Here is a 21,183-nt window from a genome sequence, read left to right as displayed (position 1 = left end):
ACACAATGTTATTGCAAGTATATTTAGTAAATAACTAGCTCATTTTGTATATAAACTGAAGGAATAAAACAAAAGTATGCTAATTTACCAAAGCCTTTGCTAAATAATTTTTTATATATATTTACGTGAATTATTTGTTGTACTTTATGATTAGTAAATACATCCTGTATTATATCCCCGTACGTATGTATATCAACAGTTAATTGTGTGCAATTTATAAATTTCTAAGAATGAAGTATTAATAGCTAAGTTTAATGTATCAATCTATGTGTTTAACCTTAGTTTAAAATTGTACATACATACATTCAAAAATACATTTACTTCATTCTCAATAAAATAAGAATTTTAAAACTGTTGATTTATTTACCAAAAAATATTTACAGTCAAATACGTAACTCATTTATAAGACTTGAGAAGTAATAAAAAAGCATTAATAAAATCCTAATAAAGGGTGATCAATTTCGAGGTTTCTTACTTTTCTAAAGAAAAACACAAAATCTTCAAATTTGAAGGGGAATGTTGATCATCATTTGAAGAACATCTTTAGCGTTTGTGTTTTTGAAGACTATCTCCGGCTATTTCTCAGATTGTCCATCCGTTTAGTCTAATTTTCGTCTGGCAATTGACGAATGACACGTTCCAAGGCCTGAATGGAAGAGCAGTTCTCCGCATAGACTTTAGACTTTATATACAAATGTGATATCACACATTCTTAATGGCTATCGACCGGCATAAAACATGTAATAATCTACTCACAGAAGTGTTCTCTCAATAAATTCACAGATTGATGCGATGTATGGGAAGTGGCGTCGTTTTGTTGAAAAGAAATGTATGCGTCCACTGACATAATTTCTTAAGAAATATGGATCGACTATTACGCAAATTTACGTTCTCCGGGGGCTACTGTAAGAGACCTTTTCACAAACCACGGTTTTCTTCTGAGTGCTATTCAAATTCGAAAATGATTATAATCCCCACTAAATTGTGCCACCTATTCGCCAAAGAAAAGCTCTGAGCTCTTATAGCTGACATTCAGGGCAGTATTTCGGCCAATTCGAATACGTCGATTCAACGTCGTGAACGACTGAAGACGACAGACAATATAAAGCAAGGAAGTTCAAAATTTGACGACTTGTTCATTTTGAGGAACGGCCCAAGCAAATGACCGCCAAGATCATGCGATTTAACGTCTTTAGATTAATTTCTCATTAAATGCTCGAGTATTTCGTAGACAATATTCAGCGCGATACAGCCAAAAACTGAATCATCGACAATTGGCGTAAACAGCTTGTATTGTTCACTCTTTACTGGCTTCCATAAACGAACTAGGGTCTATCTAACGTACAAAGGCCGTAAATAAACCACATAATTGGGCTCTGGTGAAAAAACAATTATATTACTCGACTATCAGCACATTTCATAAAAAGAAACAAATGTGTCAGAATTACATTGGATTAATAATTCGATGTCACTTGGACAGCCAAAAGCGCCTTTCTGTTGCCTAAAGTGATCGGAACTATCAGCTTATTTATTATCTTTATTTCATTTATCTTTAAGCCTGTCGCGGTTTGTTGTCAATTCCAATAAATTCACTCGATTCCTCTAAAGTATGACTACCGATATGTTTCAAAAGCTAGAGAATGGAGGAATAAGTCGATGTGGTTTCCATCTCACATTACAGCTTATAACTTTGAAAACTTGCGGGTGGTGACAATATTAGCTCTGCTATACAAATGTGCGTATGTCTATTAAACAATGAAAGTAAGTATTTCAATGAATATCCTGAAAAATCTCGTAGTCGCACAGAAAGTAGTCATTGACTGAGACTGAGATAACTCGAGTTAGATAAACCCATTGCTAGAATGCAAGAGATAACGAACCACCAGATCGTACCCAATTAAATTAAATTGGGAAAAGAGACTGCAGAACTTTGCGAGCTCATCGGCTTTCTAGTTTTCAGAACGATTACGCTTCAAACGAGACGGATAATAACAATGCTTGACCTCCTCACTAATATTGAGCGAACAGTCAGCGAACTCAACGCTGGCATTGCCTTGCCGCTATCGGAGTTAACACCCGTCTCGCAGTCGGAGAACTTGACGCAGAAGGTGCTCTATACATAAATCAGAATGTTAGCAATCCGTCCAAAGTTTCATTATCCACAAATATAATTTACTAATACAATTAAAAACTGCACCTTATATACTTTACAGCTTGCTCCATTAAACTGCACAACGCAATTAATAATTAAGATAATGCATTATTTAAGATAGTACAAATTGAGATATCATCAAATATGATAAATGACATTTAAGTTTCATATGAAAACAGTAGTCTGCCAATTCACAGCCTCAGTTAGCTCCAGCAACTGTGTCGCCACGCGTCTAACACGCCCACCCATAATGCAAAAATGGTCCAACTTATGGATGATAAATTGAAAACCGATGCGCGAAAGGATAGTGCTGTTGAACTTAATTTGCTAACTGAAACGCGATTCGAAGCTCCAATAGAAGAGTGTACACAGGAACAACCTAGAAGTGCTGAAGAGACGACTGATAGCAATAAAAGAGAGATCGATGCCGTTGAACGGGATATGCCGTTAACTGATGATGTCAGATGTGGTTTTTGGTTTTTCAAAGGCACATTCTTCCAGAGGTGAGTAACAGAAAAATGGATTTTTAAATATTTGAAAAGTCGATCTAGATTCTATTGTATTATTATTATTATTTTTTTTTTGTTGTGGTTTTGTGTCAGATTCGCCAATCAAACAACATATGTAATACTCTATGGATTAGTGGGCTTCGTGCTCTCCATGACCTATGCCTACTTCAATGGCACGCTGACCACACTTGAAAAACGGTTCAAGATACCTTCAAAGAATACAGGCATAATTTCGATTGGAAATAATCTCACTCAAATGTCTGTATCGGCTATGCTTAGTTACTACGCCAGTAAGGGGCATCGACCGCGTTGGATCGGATTTGGTGAGTGAAAAACAATAGACTATAAAATATTGAAATTTATTTGCCACTGAACTATCCACACAGGCATTATGACATTTGTCGGTTTCTGCGTGCTAAATGCCTCCCCGCACTTTCTTTATGGTCCCGGCAAAGACGCTCTCGCACTTACAGCCGAATTTGGTGGCGTTGTTAATGAAAATACCACTCAGGATGTGTTGGAAAAGCAACGCGCCAAGGAGTTATGCCGTGATCGCAGCAATGAGACCGCTTGTACGATTGAAGAGGGTAATTTCGCACCACAGGCGGTACTTTTTCTGGCACAAGTCGTATCTGGCATTGGTGGTGGACTTTACTATACACTCGGCATATCCTACATGGATGACAATACGAAGAAGTCTAAAACGCCAGCTCTATTAAGTAAGTACGTCAAGTTGTTATTGTAGAACAAATAAAAATTCGCATAAAATGCATTATTTGTTAAGGGATTGGAGTTGTTATAAAGCGAGATAAGAGGAAAATCTATGATATTGATATTATGATAGCCTTCTTCTGAGAGGTAACGTCAACAATAGTTTATTTATTGTGAACATAACAAGTGAGTCAGTTAAAAAGTCGGAGTAGTTAAGTGTCTTATCCGCGTAATTAGCGAAAACATGCAGTTGATGCATTTTCTGTTGTAAAGATTAGAACATTAGTAAAAATAAAATCGGGCATCGAGGATGATTGTAATGAATTGTTGAAGCACAAATTATGAAAGAAATTGTTGCAAAGCATCGGGGCTACCCTTGAGAACTTTGGATCCGGGAGGAATTGTATCCTATCTATCCGTTCTCTATCTCTCTCTTCCTCACTGGCTTTAAGATAACCGAAAAAGGTAAATTTGTACCGCACTTGTTTCCCGCAGCTCTCAATAAATGTTTGTCTAACTTTCAATATGTTCGCTACCTTTTGTGTTCTGACGATTTCGACCCTTCAGTTACAGAGTGTCTAACAAATGGAGTTTCTTCGTGCTCCCAAAGATGGAGTTCTACCAAATTGCTTATTTTTTTAGTATAATATTGGGTAGTGAAAAAAGTAATTTCGTATTTTGTCAATAAATGTCGTTGCAGTCGTATAATTGCAGTGTTACTAATCACGTTGTGTCATACCATATAGCGTTGGAAAGGTGAGATTTTAAACTTCATTTAACCAATCAAAAATTAAAATCGGAGAAGTTGAAAAAATGTTACCACTCTTTAAAGATGTGTGAAAATAATGAAGGAATTATCTTTATTTTAAAATTTTTGTATAAAAAAGAGAAGAGACTATCAATGAAATTTGTGAAGTTTACGAAGACGATGCTGTATCGGTTCGTTTAGCACAACAATAGTTCGCTCGCTTGCGTACTGGAAATTTCGATGTGAATGAGGCAGCTCGCTCTGGTCGACCTATCGTTGAAATTATGGAAAAGTTTGATCAGTCACATAAGCAGCCATGGCAGCGCGAAAGAACTTAACACTCATCCTCAAACAGTTTTGAACCATTTAAAACAGACTAGCTACAAAATTTTTTAAATGGTTCAAAGCTTGATGTATGGATATCACATAAATTGTCTGTGAAAAATTTAATGGACCGAATTAACATCTTTGCTGAAACGAAATGAAATCTAACCATTTCTGAAGTGAATGGTAACAGGAGACGAAAAGTGGATCAAATACGACAATCATGTGCGAAAAAGATCATGGTACGAGCGTGGTGAAAGGTTATGCTGTTTGGTGGAATTTGAAAAACAGTCATTCACTATGAGCCTCTCCAGCCTCGACGAACGATTGATTCTATATTTTAGTGATGCAAGCAATCGAAACGACCAGAACTGATCAACAGAGAGGGCTTCGTCTTCAATCAGGACAACGCTAGAAAACACACATTTCTTAGATGACTCGGGACATATAGGGAGTGCTCGGCTGGAAAGTTTTGATGCAATCTCCGTATAGCCCTGACCTTGCACCAACGGACTATCATTTGTTTCGGTCAATGCAGAACTCCCTTATTGCAGTAAAGGTGGCTTCAATAAAAACCATGAAAAGGCCCTTCAGAAAATATATAAATAAAGTCAAGACATACAACATTAATGGAATTAAAACCAGCGTCCAAATATAGCAATATTTTTTTATCACTTACAATTTTCTTCATTTCTTAACTACAGTATATTACAAAGTTTATAATTCTATCTTCCTTCTCGCTTTCTAGGCTTGTCATATTTCTTCCACATGCTGGGCCCCGCCATCGGCTACTCTTTGGCCTCATTCTGCCTCCGTGTCTATATCGCACCGCAATTGAAACCATTAATAAATAATAAAGATCCGCGTTGGTTAGGTGCCTGGTGGATGGGTTGGCTGCTGCTCGGCTCTGCGCTCTTTATATCCGGCTTAATATTCAGCATGTTACCACAAGAACTGCCACGCGCAAAAGCTCGCCGTCTTGTAGAGGAACGCAAACAGAGAGAGGCAAATGCATTGAAAGCCGGTGCAAGTGAAGAACCTGTTGTAGCCAAAGCTTCTATACGTGATATGGTGGTCACATTTAAACGCCTCGCCACGAATAAGACGCTGATTTGTAATAATATATCTTCAATTTTCTATTATTTCGGTTACACGCCTTATTGGATTTTTACACCGAAATATATTGAGGTACAATATCGACAATCGGCTGCGACGTCGAGGTAAGCGAGATAACCAACTACACAATCACAATTATTTTATATGATTATCTACTCTATATTACTAGCATGGTCACCGGCACCGTGGCGTTGGCTTTCTCCGCTCTAGGCGTACTCATTTCCGGTTTTGTCATATCGAAGTTTAAGCCTAGCGCTCGTTATATGGCCGCGTGGAATGTTCTCGTTGGTTTGCTATCCGTTGCCGGTTGTATTGCTTATGCTTTTATTGGTTGTCCAGGAAATGAACAGTCGATGGTTGTCAATATACCGGCGAGGTATTTATGGAATGCTCACTATTTCAACAGTTATATTTACGTAGCTCTGTTGTATTCAATTTTAGTGGTCCTAATAGCGTTGCCACTTGCAACTCCGCATGTTATTGCGATTATGTGCCCTTTTCACCAGTTTGCGGCCAGAATAATATGACCTATATATCGCCATGCCACGCCGGTTGTAGGCGTTCAATAACCGATGACAGCGGTGCCAAGGTGAATATTTGAATTATTTTTTTATTATAAACCACACACTTTTGTTTTTCAATTTAGAAGTTATTCAAATATAAAATTTATTTCAGACTTTTACTGATTGCGGCTGTGTATCTACAGCTTCTACAACGCCGAATCATGTTAAGCGCTCATTTTTAGAATCTCTGAATTTGACAGAGAGCGAATTGTTCACAAGCTCCAATAATGCAATGCACGAAGCACAAACAATAAAAGCTCTAACAACAACAGAGAGTATAACAAATGACGGCACATTTCTCTCACCTGCAACCGTTTCTACGACAACAAAAACACAAGAGGAACTGAGTGTTAGCATTCATGTCTTTCTTTCACATCTGTGCTCTAATAATCTTAAATAAACTTTTCTTCTCTTTAACAGTCCGCATTCGGTGGTTACGCCACCCCAGGCGCTTGTCCCGTTAACTGTTTTAAGCAATTTGTGTTGTTTTTGTCAGTCATGTGTCTGTTAAAGTTCATCGGTGCTACTGGACGCGCCTCCAACTTCTTGGTTACTGTGCGTTGTGTGTCGGAACAGGATAAAGCCGCTGCCATGGGCTTTGGCATGATGTTGGCCTGCATGCTGTCCTTTATACCCGCTCCGATATTCTTTGGCTGGCTGTTGGATAGTATGTGTTTGGTGTGGGGCAAGACGTGCAGCAATAAAGGCAATTGCTGGCTATACGATCCACTCTCTATGAGGTGGGTTAATATTTTTCCTCAGAAATGAACTTTTTTTTGTTATTGTAATGATTTTCAAATTTATTTTTTATTTATATGTTACTCTATCATTTCAGATACGTTCTCAATTTAACGGCAGGTGCATTCATTTTTGTTGGCACCGTTTTTGATTGCGGCGTTTGGTATTTGGTAAAGAATCTTAAAATCTTTGATGAAGAGAAGCAGAACACTGAAGAAGGTTCCAAAGAAGAGAAGGACGTTATGCTTTTTGAAGAAAAATACTAAAAGTGCATATTACATTTTTTATAGTTTTTTTTTCTTTAATTTTTAAGCATGTTTTTAAATTTATGTATAATTTATTACGGTTCAAAAGCATATAAATTGATCTTTGAACCAAATAAATTGATCAACAAATGTATAATCATAAGGACGTCTTAAATTTAAGCCTTAGCTGAAAGAATTCCTTGGAGTACACATTATTAGATTCTAATAGATTTAATGCTCCCATACCTACGTCTGTGGGACCACATAACCGAAAAGAATCCGGCTATTTTTCAGCCAAAAGCTGTCAACTAAACAACAATCCAGTCAACGATAAAATAATATTTTCGGCTCGAATTGGATGATATGGACTTGCACAATATGTAGTTTTTAGCAGGACGGCACCTAAGCTACACACCGAATGACACAATTGAACGTGAAACATATCGGCCAATTCATGCTTGAAAACTCGATTGATTGAGACTCGAACATCCCCCTACTTTAACAGAAATAAAGAATTAAATTGATATCCCAAACAGCTTTGTAGCGCTCTTATTAAAAACCCATTAATAATAAAATAAAATAACATATGGTATTGTATAAAAATGTATGGGATCAATTTACATCGTCCCTTAGTGTTCCTATCCAAGAACTTGATTCTGAAAAAATTAACGAAATAGTTGCATGACCTTAGCTGCAAACTCGCTGTTTCGAATATTGACTAAGATATCTTAATGGCGTTAAAGTGGATAGCCTGCCTTAGTACAGGAAATAATGTTGGTACCAAAATTTCTATTCGCTTAACTGTTTTCAAAGGACATATATCGAATTACTACTGTACTTTATCTGCATGGTGCAGTTTGAAGGCCGGTGTGATGCGAATGTTGGCTTAAAAATGAAAGGTAAGTCCGGTTTGTGCCTGTGCTAAGCGAATTTTCTCTGCTGTGAACAACAGTGACTTCAACCCATGCGCCTGAAGGTAGGCAGATATGCTAATGTTTCATACATACTATATGTAAAGTTGTAATCAGCGCACTGTGTGCAATTTTTTAAATATGTAATACAAAATTTTTGATGTAAGCGTCTTTCTGGCACTACTCTACATTATATGAAAAATGTTTATTCGTATGAGATAAGGAAAACTTGTAAAGTTATAAATAAGAGTTTAAATAGAGCTGTACGATCTTTTGTAATATAATTGCGATAAATATTACTTTAAAAACCAAAAATCATTTTTAACCCTGTTCGAAATGAAAGTTGTAAAACAATATTAAAAAAAAAAAAAATTCTCAGCTTTTGTGATTATGAAAATTTACTCAATAAGAAAGATAAGCGTGGTGTTTGGAAATTTTGTGAATAGTTTTCCTTAAACATGGAAAGCTCTATAGAGCTTATATAAAGTACTCACAAATGAAATTTGATCCTTTAAGTTGAACGACTGAGATCGACCAAAGTGGAACTTCTTAATATGCAACATTTTTTTTTTTTTAATTTTAATTTTTTTAACAAAGTTTTCGTTTGTTTTCAAATTTTTTAAATTTTTTTTCAAAGTTTTTAATGTTTTTCCAAAAAGATTTAACTTTTTTCAAAAATTTTGAATTTTATTTTTCCAAAATTTTTAAGTACACAAAATAATTTAACTTTTATTTTTTATTAATATTTACAACTACCCTACTGTGAGAATGACATTTCATTTCAAACATGGTGGCAACACTTTTCATAAAGAAATTAAAAAATAAATCGCTTCAAGCTTTAGAACATGTTATAAAAAAGACTGCATAGCTCTTAAGTAAACAGAAAAACTTTCCACAGTTATAGAAAATTATGATTTTTTTATCAATTCTTTTTACTCTAACAAAAAGAAACCCAAAAGTGACGAATAAAGATAAAAGGAATGCCCACAATTTTATGTAGATAAGTACACATACAAAGGCGCAGTCAGCTTCGCAGCCTTTTCATTTCATTTGAGAATAAATAAAGAATAATCAAACTATGGGAGAGTTCAACAGACACACCTGAATTTATTTATGGCAAATATGATTATGCCCAACAGTAAAACAAGAAAAAAAAAATTAACCTAGGTTGCACCTTATTAAATAAAAATGGTTTCCAAACAAGAGTTTGACTTTTTTCGGTCCAAGCGGTCCAAGAAAAAGGATGTGCACAAAATTTCAGGTATATGTATATCTCAAAAATTAGGACTAGTTCACTTACATACTGAGGCACATGGCTAAATGGATTCAGATCGTAACGCTGATCATTTATGTATAATACTATTTGTATACATTTTATAAGGTCTCTAGCGTGTTATTCTGGGTTTTACAAAATTCGTAACATACTTAATCTACTCTACTCTAAAACCGAAATCTACTGCCCCACGTTTTTTTGTATTTTTTTTTTTTTTTTTTTTTTTTTTTGTTTGGGGTTGAAAGATAAAAAATATATTATATACAATTTTTTCGATGTCTTTGGTTCTATTCCAATAGATTACTCTAATACTGTAGACAACACTTGTAAGGCTTACTTTTAAACATATCTATAGGAAAATAACAAGCTCTTGCTTAAATCCCTACATTCCTCAATGACATTTTGACGTTGGGTATAAAACTGATTAAAGCCCAAACACTTTCATTGACGATCATAAGAGCGAATTATTTAGGGAGTAGGCTATCAATGGGCTTGACGTATCCACACACCTTTCTATATTGCTGATAATGCTTATGTAAACGATTTTTTTTTTTTTTCTGATTTAGCGTTGATTAAATCAGTTTGAGTGCTTAAACATGCATATTTAACGCTTACCGTATGAGATAAGATATCAGCGTAATGTTTACCATAATTTGTACACGGAATTCGATGTTCCCTCAATGGTGCCAACCAAAAGGTGGTTGACATCAATACAAACTATAATAAAGATATAAATTTTTTACTCTTGTTCGAAATGCGTAACTTAAAAATTTGATTTATGAGCTGAAATTAACGGTAAAATTTGAATACGTTCAGTCATGCCCGAATTTATGGACTAAGCGTACTTAGTTGTAAAATGTATGAATATTCAAATTAACTTACCTGGTATTATAGTTGATCGATTTTAAAGTAGTATATTTGCTACATTTTTACAATAGAGAAAATACTGGAAATGTGATTATCAATAACACATAAATTCCACCTATCGTTGTTCATAGCAACTAATAAAAGAATTTGTGGTGTCATTGTAACGATCTTTCCATATTACGATACGGTTTTAATATAAACTTTGAGTTGCTTCAGAGCAGACGTTTCTTCAACCGACCAGTTTTAGAAATTTGGAAAGAGGAATTTAGTAGATGGGAGAATAGTTCATAACATAATTTTCTCAATTAATTGGCTTATCTTTTTTTTATTTGTGAAAATTCGAGCATGATATGACCCTTACATTTCTTTGAGTAGCAATGATGTTAACCTATAACTTGAGATCGGTTGGATGAACAATAATAACAATACATATTGATTATTCGTAGCGTGACGTCATCAAAGGACAGGCACTTTTCGGCCCATGTAGTATCTAAACATATAAATTGAGCATTTGAAGGAAATAATTGAAACGTTAAAAATACCCTATGAATACAAAAGATTCTTAACATTAATTCAATTTGGATCGGTCAATATTTATGGCAACTTTATATTTTAGAAATTCCATCTAAAGAGTGTTTCCATTGTTCCAAAAAATATGCCTTGGTACTCGTATGGCGTGAAGATATCTCGTCAAATAGAAACTTTTTCTATTGTATATGTTATAATGGCCCGAAATGTTCAAAATTTTAGATAGAAAGTTCAAAAACTGAAGGACTAGTTCGCGTATAAAGAAACAGACGGATATTACTAAATCTAAAAATATGACTCATTTCCTCAGGCTGATAATTTATATACGGTGTCTTCCAATAGAGATTACGTGATTTTAGCAGCTTGCGGCAGCCATGTTTGTTTTCGGATTTGTGTCAAACTGTGTCAGTGTGTTCAGTAAAGTCTGTCATTTCATTGGAAATTGTCCAACACCCGTATTGTCAAGCATATTTACGTTCTCGGATAGATACTGTAAGAGCTCTTTCGTCGAAAATCATCTGCTTAAATTAGGTACATTTTTGGCTTAACGGCTTTGTCAACAAAACAAATTGTTACTATTGGTGTAAGACAAGTTGTCGTGTGGTTTAAGAAATGCAATAGCATTCCCAAATTTAGACCGTTTGGTGCAGAGTGTGGTATGATGACAACATCGGGTGTTATTTCTTTCGAAATGAGACTGGAAGTGCCGTTACCATTCACGTTGTAACGCAATATTGATCGACTATTTTCCGGAATTTGATTAAATTGACGCGAATGATCTCTATTTCCTACAAGACGGTATGTCGCCTAATGTTTAACGCTTGAACATATTCACACTCCGTGCAAAGATTGGGAAAGTCCAGTGAAGTGGCCGCGAAGATCATGCGAATTAAAGTCTCTAGAATATTTCCTCTGGTGGTATGTTAAATCAAAGGCTTGCGCCAATACACCAGCAATGCTCAGAGAGCTCGAAGCAAGATTCAGCGCACCAAAGCCAAAATGCTGCACCGGATCGCCAAAATCACATGTAAACATTTAGAAGTTATCAGACATTTTGTTCAAATCATAAATGGCATAAAATTATCGACTTAACAAAAAGCTCTGAGTGAATTATCTCATTTTAACATCATGTGGTTTTTTTGGTAACCCGTTTATGTGGTATATTGTATGCAGTATGGTTTCTTCTGACTATTACAAACTTAGTGGTAAACTTAAAATACCCTGTTCTGGATATAATAATATGCCATTAATGGTATATTTTTATGCCGCTGCTCCCCCTTATCCTTAGTAGTGTGTCTTTTAATAGAAATTATTTAACCAATAAATTATTTTCTCAACGTCTTTACAAATTCTTGTACAACGCCACAAAAATTAACAACAACCAAGAAAGAAGAAAAGGGATGACCTTCGCAGCAACAGATAAGGCAATTGAAATTTACTCTTTCTTCGAATTACTCATAGTCAAATTCACAATCAAAACTATTTACAACAACACAAAATTCTCGCCCAGATTTGTAAGCAAACAGTAGCTTTAAAGTTCCTGCTCTTGCGCGATTAGCCAAAGGAGATTGGAGCAACAATAATAATCAGAACAGCGGCAAAACGACAACTGCTGCATGCGTTGCCCTAACAAACAAACGATAAGCACATATGTATAAGTGCACATAAATGCTAGCGGTAAAAGTGTTAAAGATAGCAGTCAACACCAGTAGTTGCAAAAACAAAAGTAAACAGTGCTTTACAACAACATGATTGTATGTTGCTCATAATTTTAATTTCATTTTTCATGCCTTTTTTAATTACATACACTTTTTATGAACATGGAGGGGGATTCGGTAAGGGGAGGACGATTTTTGTAGGGGTTTGGGGAGTTGTGAGGCTTCGAAAAAAAAATAACAACAATGACAATGTTAGTGACATTGTCACTAGCAACGATGTATGTATATTTTGTTAAATATTGTTTTTGCTATTGTTGTTTGTTTCATCTACTGCTGCTGTTGGCGCTATCGATAGCTGTGGTCATCGCTGTTGTTCATCTGCTATCGGCATTTGCTGCCGCAGCCATCGCCGCTGACGCCAGCGTTTTAACTTTCTGTATTTATTGTTGTTGTGCTTTTGCTTTTGCTGTTGCTGTCGCGTTGGCTTGGCTTGTGCGAATTTTCATTGCTGTGTAGTATTTGTTTAAACGTTAAAGCGCACACAACGCCAAGCAGCTCACTGCGGATCAACAGGTGTTGTTAGTTGAATAAATCCTCCAGCAGCGGCGTATTCGAAATTCGATTTTATTTCATATCAATAAGACTTTGTGTGAAGACGTGCGTGTATTTTCTGCGAAGCCTGCAATAAGCTAATAATCGTCGCAAAGGTACAAAGAAAATCCCGTTAACTTGAATTTTTAATTAATTTGCGACAAGTGCTTGAAGTAGTTTAAATTTAAATAGATAAAAAATATTTGTGGTACGAGTGTAATAGTTGTGCAAATTTCTACCTAAATATTGAGTGAGAATTATTTTTTATGTTTTTGGAAATTTTAATTTCAGAATTTTTGCTTTTTCTTCCTTTCTTTATTATTTCCACACAAATTTTTGTTGCAGTTATGTTTTGTATATGTATGTAATGACGTTATATGTACATACATATAATTATGTCTATTGCTTTAGTAAACCGCTAATCGATCTAAAGTTCCTTATTGCCATGCAAATTTTTGTAACAAAATTTTAAGTTTGATTTTTTCGATTTTTTTTTTGGCATTTTAGACTTTTCAAGTTATTATTAATTTTTGTTGCGTGTAATACAGATGTATATGAATTGTTGTTAACCGATCCCATTCAGTAACATAGAAGTGGTTTCTTGCTTTGCACAAGTGTGCTATTTTTGATAAAATATTTCAAGTGCTTCGAAACAATTCTAAGGAATGTTGTGCGATTTTATAAAAACAAACGTCGTTAATTTCGCAAACATTTTGCTTTATTTGGAAAAAATCACGTTTGCTCAATTCGTTTGTAGATATTTTGCATTTTTGTAAAACTTACAATGTTTGCAATTAATATAAAGGGATGAGTTATTACTTGCGGGTTGTAAAACAAGTAAAATTCTTACTGTCAAGCCATTAACGACTGTTGCTTAAATTAAATTTATTTCATCTAAATTATTTGTGAAAAACTGATTTTTGTAATAAAAAAATTTTAAATATTCGGCGAACTCGTGCAGACACACTATTTATTTCAAAAAGCAATCATAATTTGTATGCATGTTGCCTGATAAATTGGTTGCAACAGCCTTTTGTTAATTTTTTTTTTTCTCATATAAAAAATTAAATATTTAACTAGAATTTTTTTTTGTTACAAACACACACTATTAACAAGAAAAAATTTAAATTTTTGGAAACAAATAATTTAGACTCCGCTATTGCGACGCCAATTCCGGTGACCACTCGGAAAAAAGATTCGCTCGAGTTAACTCCTTATCATCATCCTCATCTAAAGTGAAAAAATACCTGATTTAGTCAAAACCTTAACTTAGAACTTGGACGAAGGAAAAAAAAAACTGAAATTGGAATTTTTGGTAGACAATTTAAAAATAAATTTAAATTTCAACGAAAATTTCGCGAATTTTTTTTCAAATAGCTGTAATCGAAAAACAAATCCTTCGTTCAAATCTTTAAGATATGTATCTCAAAAGACTGTGTTTCATGAAGGTCGGTTGAGTAGTTCTCAAGAAATCCTGCCAACCGTCTTCAAAAACACAGTTTCGAGAAAAACGCTTTTAAAGACGGCGCACTTAGCCGAACTAGCCTCGCGCGCACGTGTTCTCAAGACTGTGTCTCCGAAACTATTAATCGCATCAACTTGAAAATTGTGGACAATATTTTAGATGTGTTGTAGAATTAAAAAAAAAATGTTGGCATAAAAAACGATTTTTTGAAAACCCTAAACCAATACAACACCTTAAATAAACAAAGAACTGTAAAATAGAGACTTTGAGTGGGGACTTCAATTCAAAATGTGTGTCTTTGCAATACCCCAAAATTTGCGTTTGGTTCAGTAGATATACAAATATGCCGTAAAAATTAATACGAAGTTTATAAGACGATGTCAGACAAGGCAGTCCTCTTCAATATTCTTTTTGCATCAGAAGTCTTTAAATTTTTTTTTTTCAAAATGCTTCTAGAACTTGAGGGTATGGAAACTCCGGTCTTTCTGAAAGATAAAAAAGAAGTATTGTGATAATTATCTTCACAATTATTTTTCACCAAAACTTAAAATATATTTAACAATTTTTTCTAAAGAACGAGTTCAGACCAGGGTAAATAATTTTTGAAAATGAAAAAAATTTTAGCAGGTTGGAACGAAAGTTAAAGAAAAAATAAAAAATGAAAAGAAACATAGCAAAAATTGATGGGCAAAGCGTAGTCATACGGGTATAAACCTACTATGAATTTCGTTCACTTTTTACCATTGACATATATTTTTGCAGATGTCTAACTGGTATTCATACCGGAAACAAGTCAAATTTCCCAACATAACAGATTTTTATTATCATAATATTTAATATTATTGACGACCGAAAAATATTATCAATTAAACTTGAAGAATCAAACATAAATCTTTATTACAGCCATTGAATGCCAAATTACAAATCAGAAATGTGAAAAAGCTAAGAATAAATTAATTAAAACTAAATGTTTAAATGACTTAGTGTAACTATTAACAACCGCGCTCTGTGCCAAAACTTTCTTTTATTAACTCATAATTATTTTATATTGCAACTGTCAATATGATAAAAAAAGTTATAATTAACTAGGCATTTTTCGCATAAAAAATTTATATTTAGATCGCACATTATTATTAAAGCTAACTCAATATTTAACCATTCATATTTGATAATAATAATGAGTATTTGTACAATTGTTACAGAGTTTCTTAACATTCTGGTATGGTTTTCCGTTTCGCATGACGTCTAATCTGTGCACATGCCTACATACATACATACATGCTTGCACACATATGTACGTATGCGGTTGAACAAATTGGATTTTTATTATCAAATAGGTGCAGTTTAAGAGCTTGTTAGCCGATACCATATATGTATGTACCTACATATGAACATACACACTTGTGTTTATATAGAAAATCTATAAAAGCTTATCTTTAAATTTCGCGTGACTACTACCGCTCTGGCTGGAAAGGCACTTCTTTGAGACAACTGTAAATATTGTGCAATATTGGTGGCTGAGTTGCGTAAGTGCTTGCCTCAATAAAGAACGTTAACTTCAGCTAGAAAGGAGTTATATACCATTCAAAAGAGGATTCTTATAGCATGAAGGATATAAAAAAAAAAAAACTTTTCTTAATTTTGATTGGTTAGTTGGTATGCCAGAACAATATCTTCGGAGACTGGAACGCCAAATTTCTTTAAGATACATATGTATATTGTCAAATAAAAAAGGTTCCCCAGTTTGTGGTCCGAGCTGAACATTCTGCATTGAGATCGAGCACTACCATCTCATGATCTAGATTTTGATCGACTAGTCTGACAAATGGTCAGATTTCTGGAAGAAATGGTTGTGTGCAAAATTTCAGATCGATATCTCAAGAACTGATGGACTAGACATACATGAAGACAGACACACATTGTTAAATCGACTCAGTTCTTCACGCTGAACATTTAAATCGCAAGAATGAAATGAACTGTGTTTAAGAGTAAAAACTACAAACATAAAATATACAATAATTCACGAATTGTATGAATAACTCTCGTAAACGTTGACAGACATAAAATCTTTTATAATAGATGAAGGTTTCTATTATTATTATGATAATGATTTCCAATTATTTTGAAATGTTAATATCGTCTCTGAAATAGCACAGACAATAATTTAAATTTAATAAAAATGTATTTGATCATTTATATATAAGTGTATGCATGTGTGTGGCGTCATTATAAATAAATTTAAATTTAAAATTCTTATAAAGACATTATCACTATGGAGAAACGTGTCACGCGTGCTATTATCCATTGCTTAATACTTTGTCGTTTGTCGGTTGCTACAAGGCGTAAAAGTGTTAATGAGAACTCAATGAGAACAAATGAGTTTCACAGTCCTCTACTAATTTGTTTATAAATAAGCAAGCAAGTTCAAAGCGTAGAATTGCGGATTGATGTGGCGGCAGTTTAAAGTGAAATCTTTGTAAAATTCAACTTCATTCCAGAGAAGTATGTATGAACAATGTTATATTTATGGATATATTCGCCAAAATGTTTATTAGCAACCACTAATTTTATTAGCATGCCACAAGTTACATATAGCATTTATTTTAGGCTGAAATGAACGATGCAATGAACTTAAAGAAACCGCTAATTTTGCAGAAAAGAAATGTCACCACAAATGGTTGAGATTTTATTGCTTTTGAAACTATGATGTATATGCATACTATATATAAGTATGAATAATTTTGATGAAGAAGGAAATGATGTCAATATATTTACATATATGAAAGTAGGATGCGCCAACATGTTTTAAATATAGTGAACCTTAAGCCTTTTCTCAAAGGCATAAAAATATTAGCATTTTTTACATGAAAAGTACGAATATATTTTTTTTTTTATTAAGATGTTACAAATTTGTAAAAGTATGATTGTATTTCCCAATTTATATTAAGTTTGCCACGAAGTTTGTGGGAAAAGTCGGAGACCCTATAAAATATATACATACAAGTATATAAATGATCAATATGACGCGCTGAGTCGATGCCCGTCTGTGCGTATAAACACGAGTTAGTCCCGTAGTTTTGAAATATCGATCTGATCTGATATGAAATTTTGCACACGTCCTTTCCTCTTCAAGAAGCTGCTCATTTGTCGAAACCGCCGATATTGGATCACTTTAGCTTATAGCTACCACACACACTGTTCAATCGGAACCAAGTGCTTGTATGGAAAACTTTTTTATTTGATGAGTTATCTACACGAAATTTAGTATGGATTATTACCTAAAGCAATGTTTCAATCCCCTAAGAAATTGTTTAGATCGGGCCACTATAGCTATAGCAGTCATACAAACTGAACATTTCTGAATCAAATTCTTTTAAAAAGTCTTTTGTAATTTTGAAGGGTATTATTACTTCCTTACAGCCGAATTTAACGTTTTTACTTGCTTTTAGAATGTAAAGGTATTCTTATCCCATTTATTTCTTATATCGATGAGTTTTGAGCGATCACTTCAAAATAAACAATACAATTTTCTACATGCTTCCAAACGCCGTTAACTTTGACAATATTGCTACCAATTTTTCACAAAGCGTGAATGGATATTCTCCTTTCATAAATGACTTATTTAATGTTATGTATGTACATATATATTGATGTAATAAATAAATACTGAGCTAAGCACAAGGGTATATATGCGAGTTTGAAATATTCGTGATCACATCTAACTGCATTTCTAAATACCAAAAAGAAAGTTGCACATTTAGTGGCAGGTATGTTATATAAGTTTCGAATAAATTTATTCAAGAAAATTTATAATCTTAAATCCTTATATATATAGCTTGATTCGGTTACTAGAATCTAACTATAATCTAATTAAATGATTCGAAATTTTTTTCTTAAATAATTTGAAAAAATAGTTTCAAAATAGCTCCGAAGACAATTTGGAATGTTCTCTTTATGTTTTCTTACAAAAAATTATTAAGTGTGTGATTTGCTGTTATTTCTTTTCTAAATCATAGAAATTTTAGTCACGTTCTGATGACTTTTATAATTGTAGAAAATTTGCATATAAGTATGTATGTAAGAAAATAAGCATAGAAACACAACGGAATTATAGAAATATGTCGCCATTTCAATAAATAGGTTTCAAATGTGTATAAAACATTTTATATAGGCAGTTAGACGCACATAAAACCGTATATGTGGGCATATAAATAGCATACGCATTATCACACATATATGTCCATATAAGGCAATTAAATTTACATTCCAACATATGTATATAGTATAAATGCCCGCCTGTCAAATCAACTAGATGAAAACTACACTATGGAGTGGTTTTCAAGCAGATAGTTTGTCAGAGTAAAATTTGGATGTTTTTATTGGCAGATTTCGATCAGAAATATACTAGATCTACACTAGTTCAAACTTACTAAAAAATTATGACTTTTTCATAAAGAAAAACAACATCTGAATTATCAAATAATATACATCAACTAATAATATAATATAAAATATGGAAAATTTATTTGAAAAAAACTCAGATTTTTAAAAGTGAATACCACATAAATACTGAAATATTAAATAAAATAATGGAAAAGTCTGATGTTTTTCGAATTGATTCCATTTCATTCAAATATTTCTAAATATGAACTAGTATATTAATGAATTCATTTGATATTTCACTATGGGTAATTACATTTACCTAGAAGGGACTGTTAGTATTCTCTATGACATTTGACGACTGTCAAAAATAAGTGATTGACTGATCGATTACTCAATAAATGAATATAAATTTGAACGTGATTTGTAATTGCTTATAAATATTGCGACGATTGTCTCAACAAAGCTATTAATTGTTGTGTGGGAATGCCAAATGGCAAAAAAAGAAAGAAAAGCGTAGCCTTATTATTGTTTAGATTTAAACATCATTTTCAAATTTCAATGAAACCAAACACAATTTATAATTTCTTGTTTTTTATTTAAGACATTTTCCTAGAGCAACAGAGTAAGTTCTCTAAGCTTTAGAGGAGGGAATTTTCTCTTAAGCATTGATAAGTTTGTACACTTTTCAAATTCGCTGCAGGCATTAGCTCTTACCAATCGTTTACTATTATTATAATAATTCTTATTGGTTCTTCATATTCATTTAAAAAAACTACTTATCAGGTTTTTAGGTATTCTCTGAGTAATCATCGCAGTTCAATTCATTCTCGTTGAAGATTCCCTTGAAAAGAAAACTTACTATTGTTGAAAAAATATATTTAATTTTCAATATCAAAAATCCTCAGCCATATAAGGGTAATCGGTTTGTGCTTTATACTATTGTGAGCAAAAAATAGTAAGACTTTGTTCATAATTTTAAAATTCTTAATTTATTATTTTAAATCTCTGTCGTCCCAGTCAAAGTAATCCCCATTGACCTTAATAAACTTAGGCCAACGTTTTTTCCAATCCTCGAAACTGTTGTTAAAGTCCATTTCCGTAATGGCGTTAAATGCGCTTAGCGATTCACGTTTAATATCTTCAATTGATTCAAAACGGTTTCCTCGGAGTGGTTGTTTGAGTTTGCTGAAAAACCAAAAGGTACACGGAGCTAAATCAGGCGAATGCGGTAATTGCGGCACGATATTGGTTAAAAATTTGGCGAAAAATCACGAAGAATCAAAAACTAGAAGTTGTCGGCTCATCGAGAGTAATAATACGTTTCATGACATCCTGGTAATCGGTAAGCATTGATTCACAGATGTTAACGAGACACTGTTTTTCGAAAAAGCTAAGTGATTTTGGAACCAATCGTGCTTTCACTTTTCTTAGGCCGAAATGATCTTTCAATATGATTTTCACGGATCATTCCGTTATTCCAATTATGGGGTTAAGGCATCTGATTGTTAGTCGTCGATTCTCAAGCACAAATTCCGTTATTTTATTGACGCGTTGGTCATCAGCTCATATTGATAACCGTCCTGGACATGGTTCGTAATCAACTTTAAAAAGTGTTACTTATTTTTGTCCTCAGTGATATAGTTATCAAAAGTATCATCAATATTTTTTTTATAATTTCTGCAATCTTTCTGGTTTTCTGTCGTCCAAAAAAATATATGTTATTTGACCACCCATGTGATGAAAAATAAGCTCTTAATACTCTCTGTATAGTGCTTTCAAACCACATTTATACATGTAAAGGCATATAAGTGCTCTCTATCTAAATTAGGCTGAAAACAACTTTTTCTTCACCTCCTACTCCATAAGCTAAGGCTAATCTCTTTCTCCAACAAAGATTTTTCTAAATGCATAAATATGTGCATATATGTACATATGTATGTATACATATAAAACAAGTGCGCTTGCGCAGCTTTACTCATCGTCGCCTTCATGACGTGTAAGTATGTATATTCGCTCAATCGCACTGCTGTGTTACGCTTCAAGTGGCAAATATTTATCTGTAGCAGCTTTTTTGCTTTTATTTACCTTGTTTTTACATCCATCACATGAATTGATATGAAATGAGCGACTGCTTCCCAATGAGCTAAACTCATAAACCGCGACACAAATGTCAATTGCGATTACGTCTTTTGTTGTGCTTCATAGTTCTTAATTACTTTGTAGTAGAAACTTTTACTTTTTTTACTTCATAAGTGATAAACACAATAAACAAATATGTATACATCTACACATATCAATATAGTTCATTTATCTCTGTATGTATGTTAAAAAGATATTTTAGCTTTAGCTCTTACTTTTGTTCGCAAATATACTATATCTGTGATATTACATATATATACAT

The 21,183-nt window shown here is 33.5% G+C and overlaps 2 protein-coding genes across 4 annotated transcripts in view; both read left to right on the top strand.

Moving 5' to 3' along the window:
- Positions 1 to 2,319: 2,319 nt before the first annotated feature.
- LOC108978227 (solute carrier organic anion transporter family member 1B1-like) lies at positions 2,320 to 7,263 on the top strand. Its single transcript, XM_018948384.1, has 9 exons — positions 2,320 to 2,655; positions 2,755 to 2,984; positions 3,048 to 3,380; positions 5,193 to 5,664; positions 5,730 to 5,936; positions 6,002 to 6,149; positions 6,236 to 6,472; positions 6,544 to 6,863; positions 6,959 to 7,263. The coding sequence occupies exons 1-9, from the start codon at positions 2,411 to 2,413 to the stop codon at positions 7,125 to 7,127; spliced, it is 2,361 nt and encodes a 786-aa protein (XP_018803929.1). The 5' UTR covers positions 2,320 to 2,410; the 3' UTR covers positions 7,128 to 7,263.
- A 5,610-nt stretch (positions 7,264 to 12,873) lies between these two features.
- LOC108978322 (aquaporin AQPAe.a) overlaps positions 12,874 to 21,183 on the top strand; it is a 22,066-nt gene continuing 13,756 nt past the window's right edge. For all 3 annotated transcript variants that reach the window (XM_018948543.1, XM_018948544.1, XM_018948542.1), the window contains exon 1: positions 12,874 to 13,050. The gene's annotated coding sequence lies outside the window, so the exon portion shown is untranslated. The remainder of the gene's footprint in view (positions 13,051 to 21,183) is intronic.

This window comes from Bactrocera latifrons, unplaced genomic scaffold, assembly GCF_001853355.1.
Source record: "Bactrocera latifrons isolate USDA-ARS-PBARC rearing strain unplaced genomic scaffold, ASM185335v1 scaffold_12, whole genome shotgun sequence".
Taxonomy (NCBI): domain Eukaryota; kingdom Metazoa; phylum Arthropoda; class Insecta; order Diptera; family Tephritidae; genus Bactrocera; species Bactrocera latifrons.
The sequence above is the reverse complement of the archived record's forward strand: the minus strand, read 5'-3'. Positions and strand labels throughout refer to the sequence as shown.

Coding starts and splice junctions, on each gene's coding strand:
- LOC108978227 (XM_018948384.1), top strand. CDS start 2,411: ATGGTCCAACTTATGGATGATAAATTGAAAACCGATGCGCGAAAGGAT. Junction 3,381..5,192: donor TAAAACGCCAGCTCTATTAA/GTAAGTACGTCA, acceptor CTCGCTTTCTAG/GCTTGTCATATTTCTTCCAC. Junction 6,473..6,543: donor AAACACAAGAGGAACTGAGT/GTTAGCATTCAT, acceptor TCTCTTTAACAG/TCCGCATTCGGTGGTTACGC.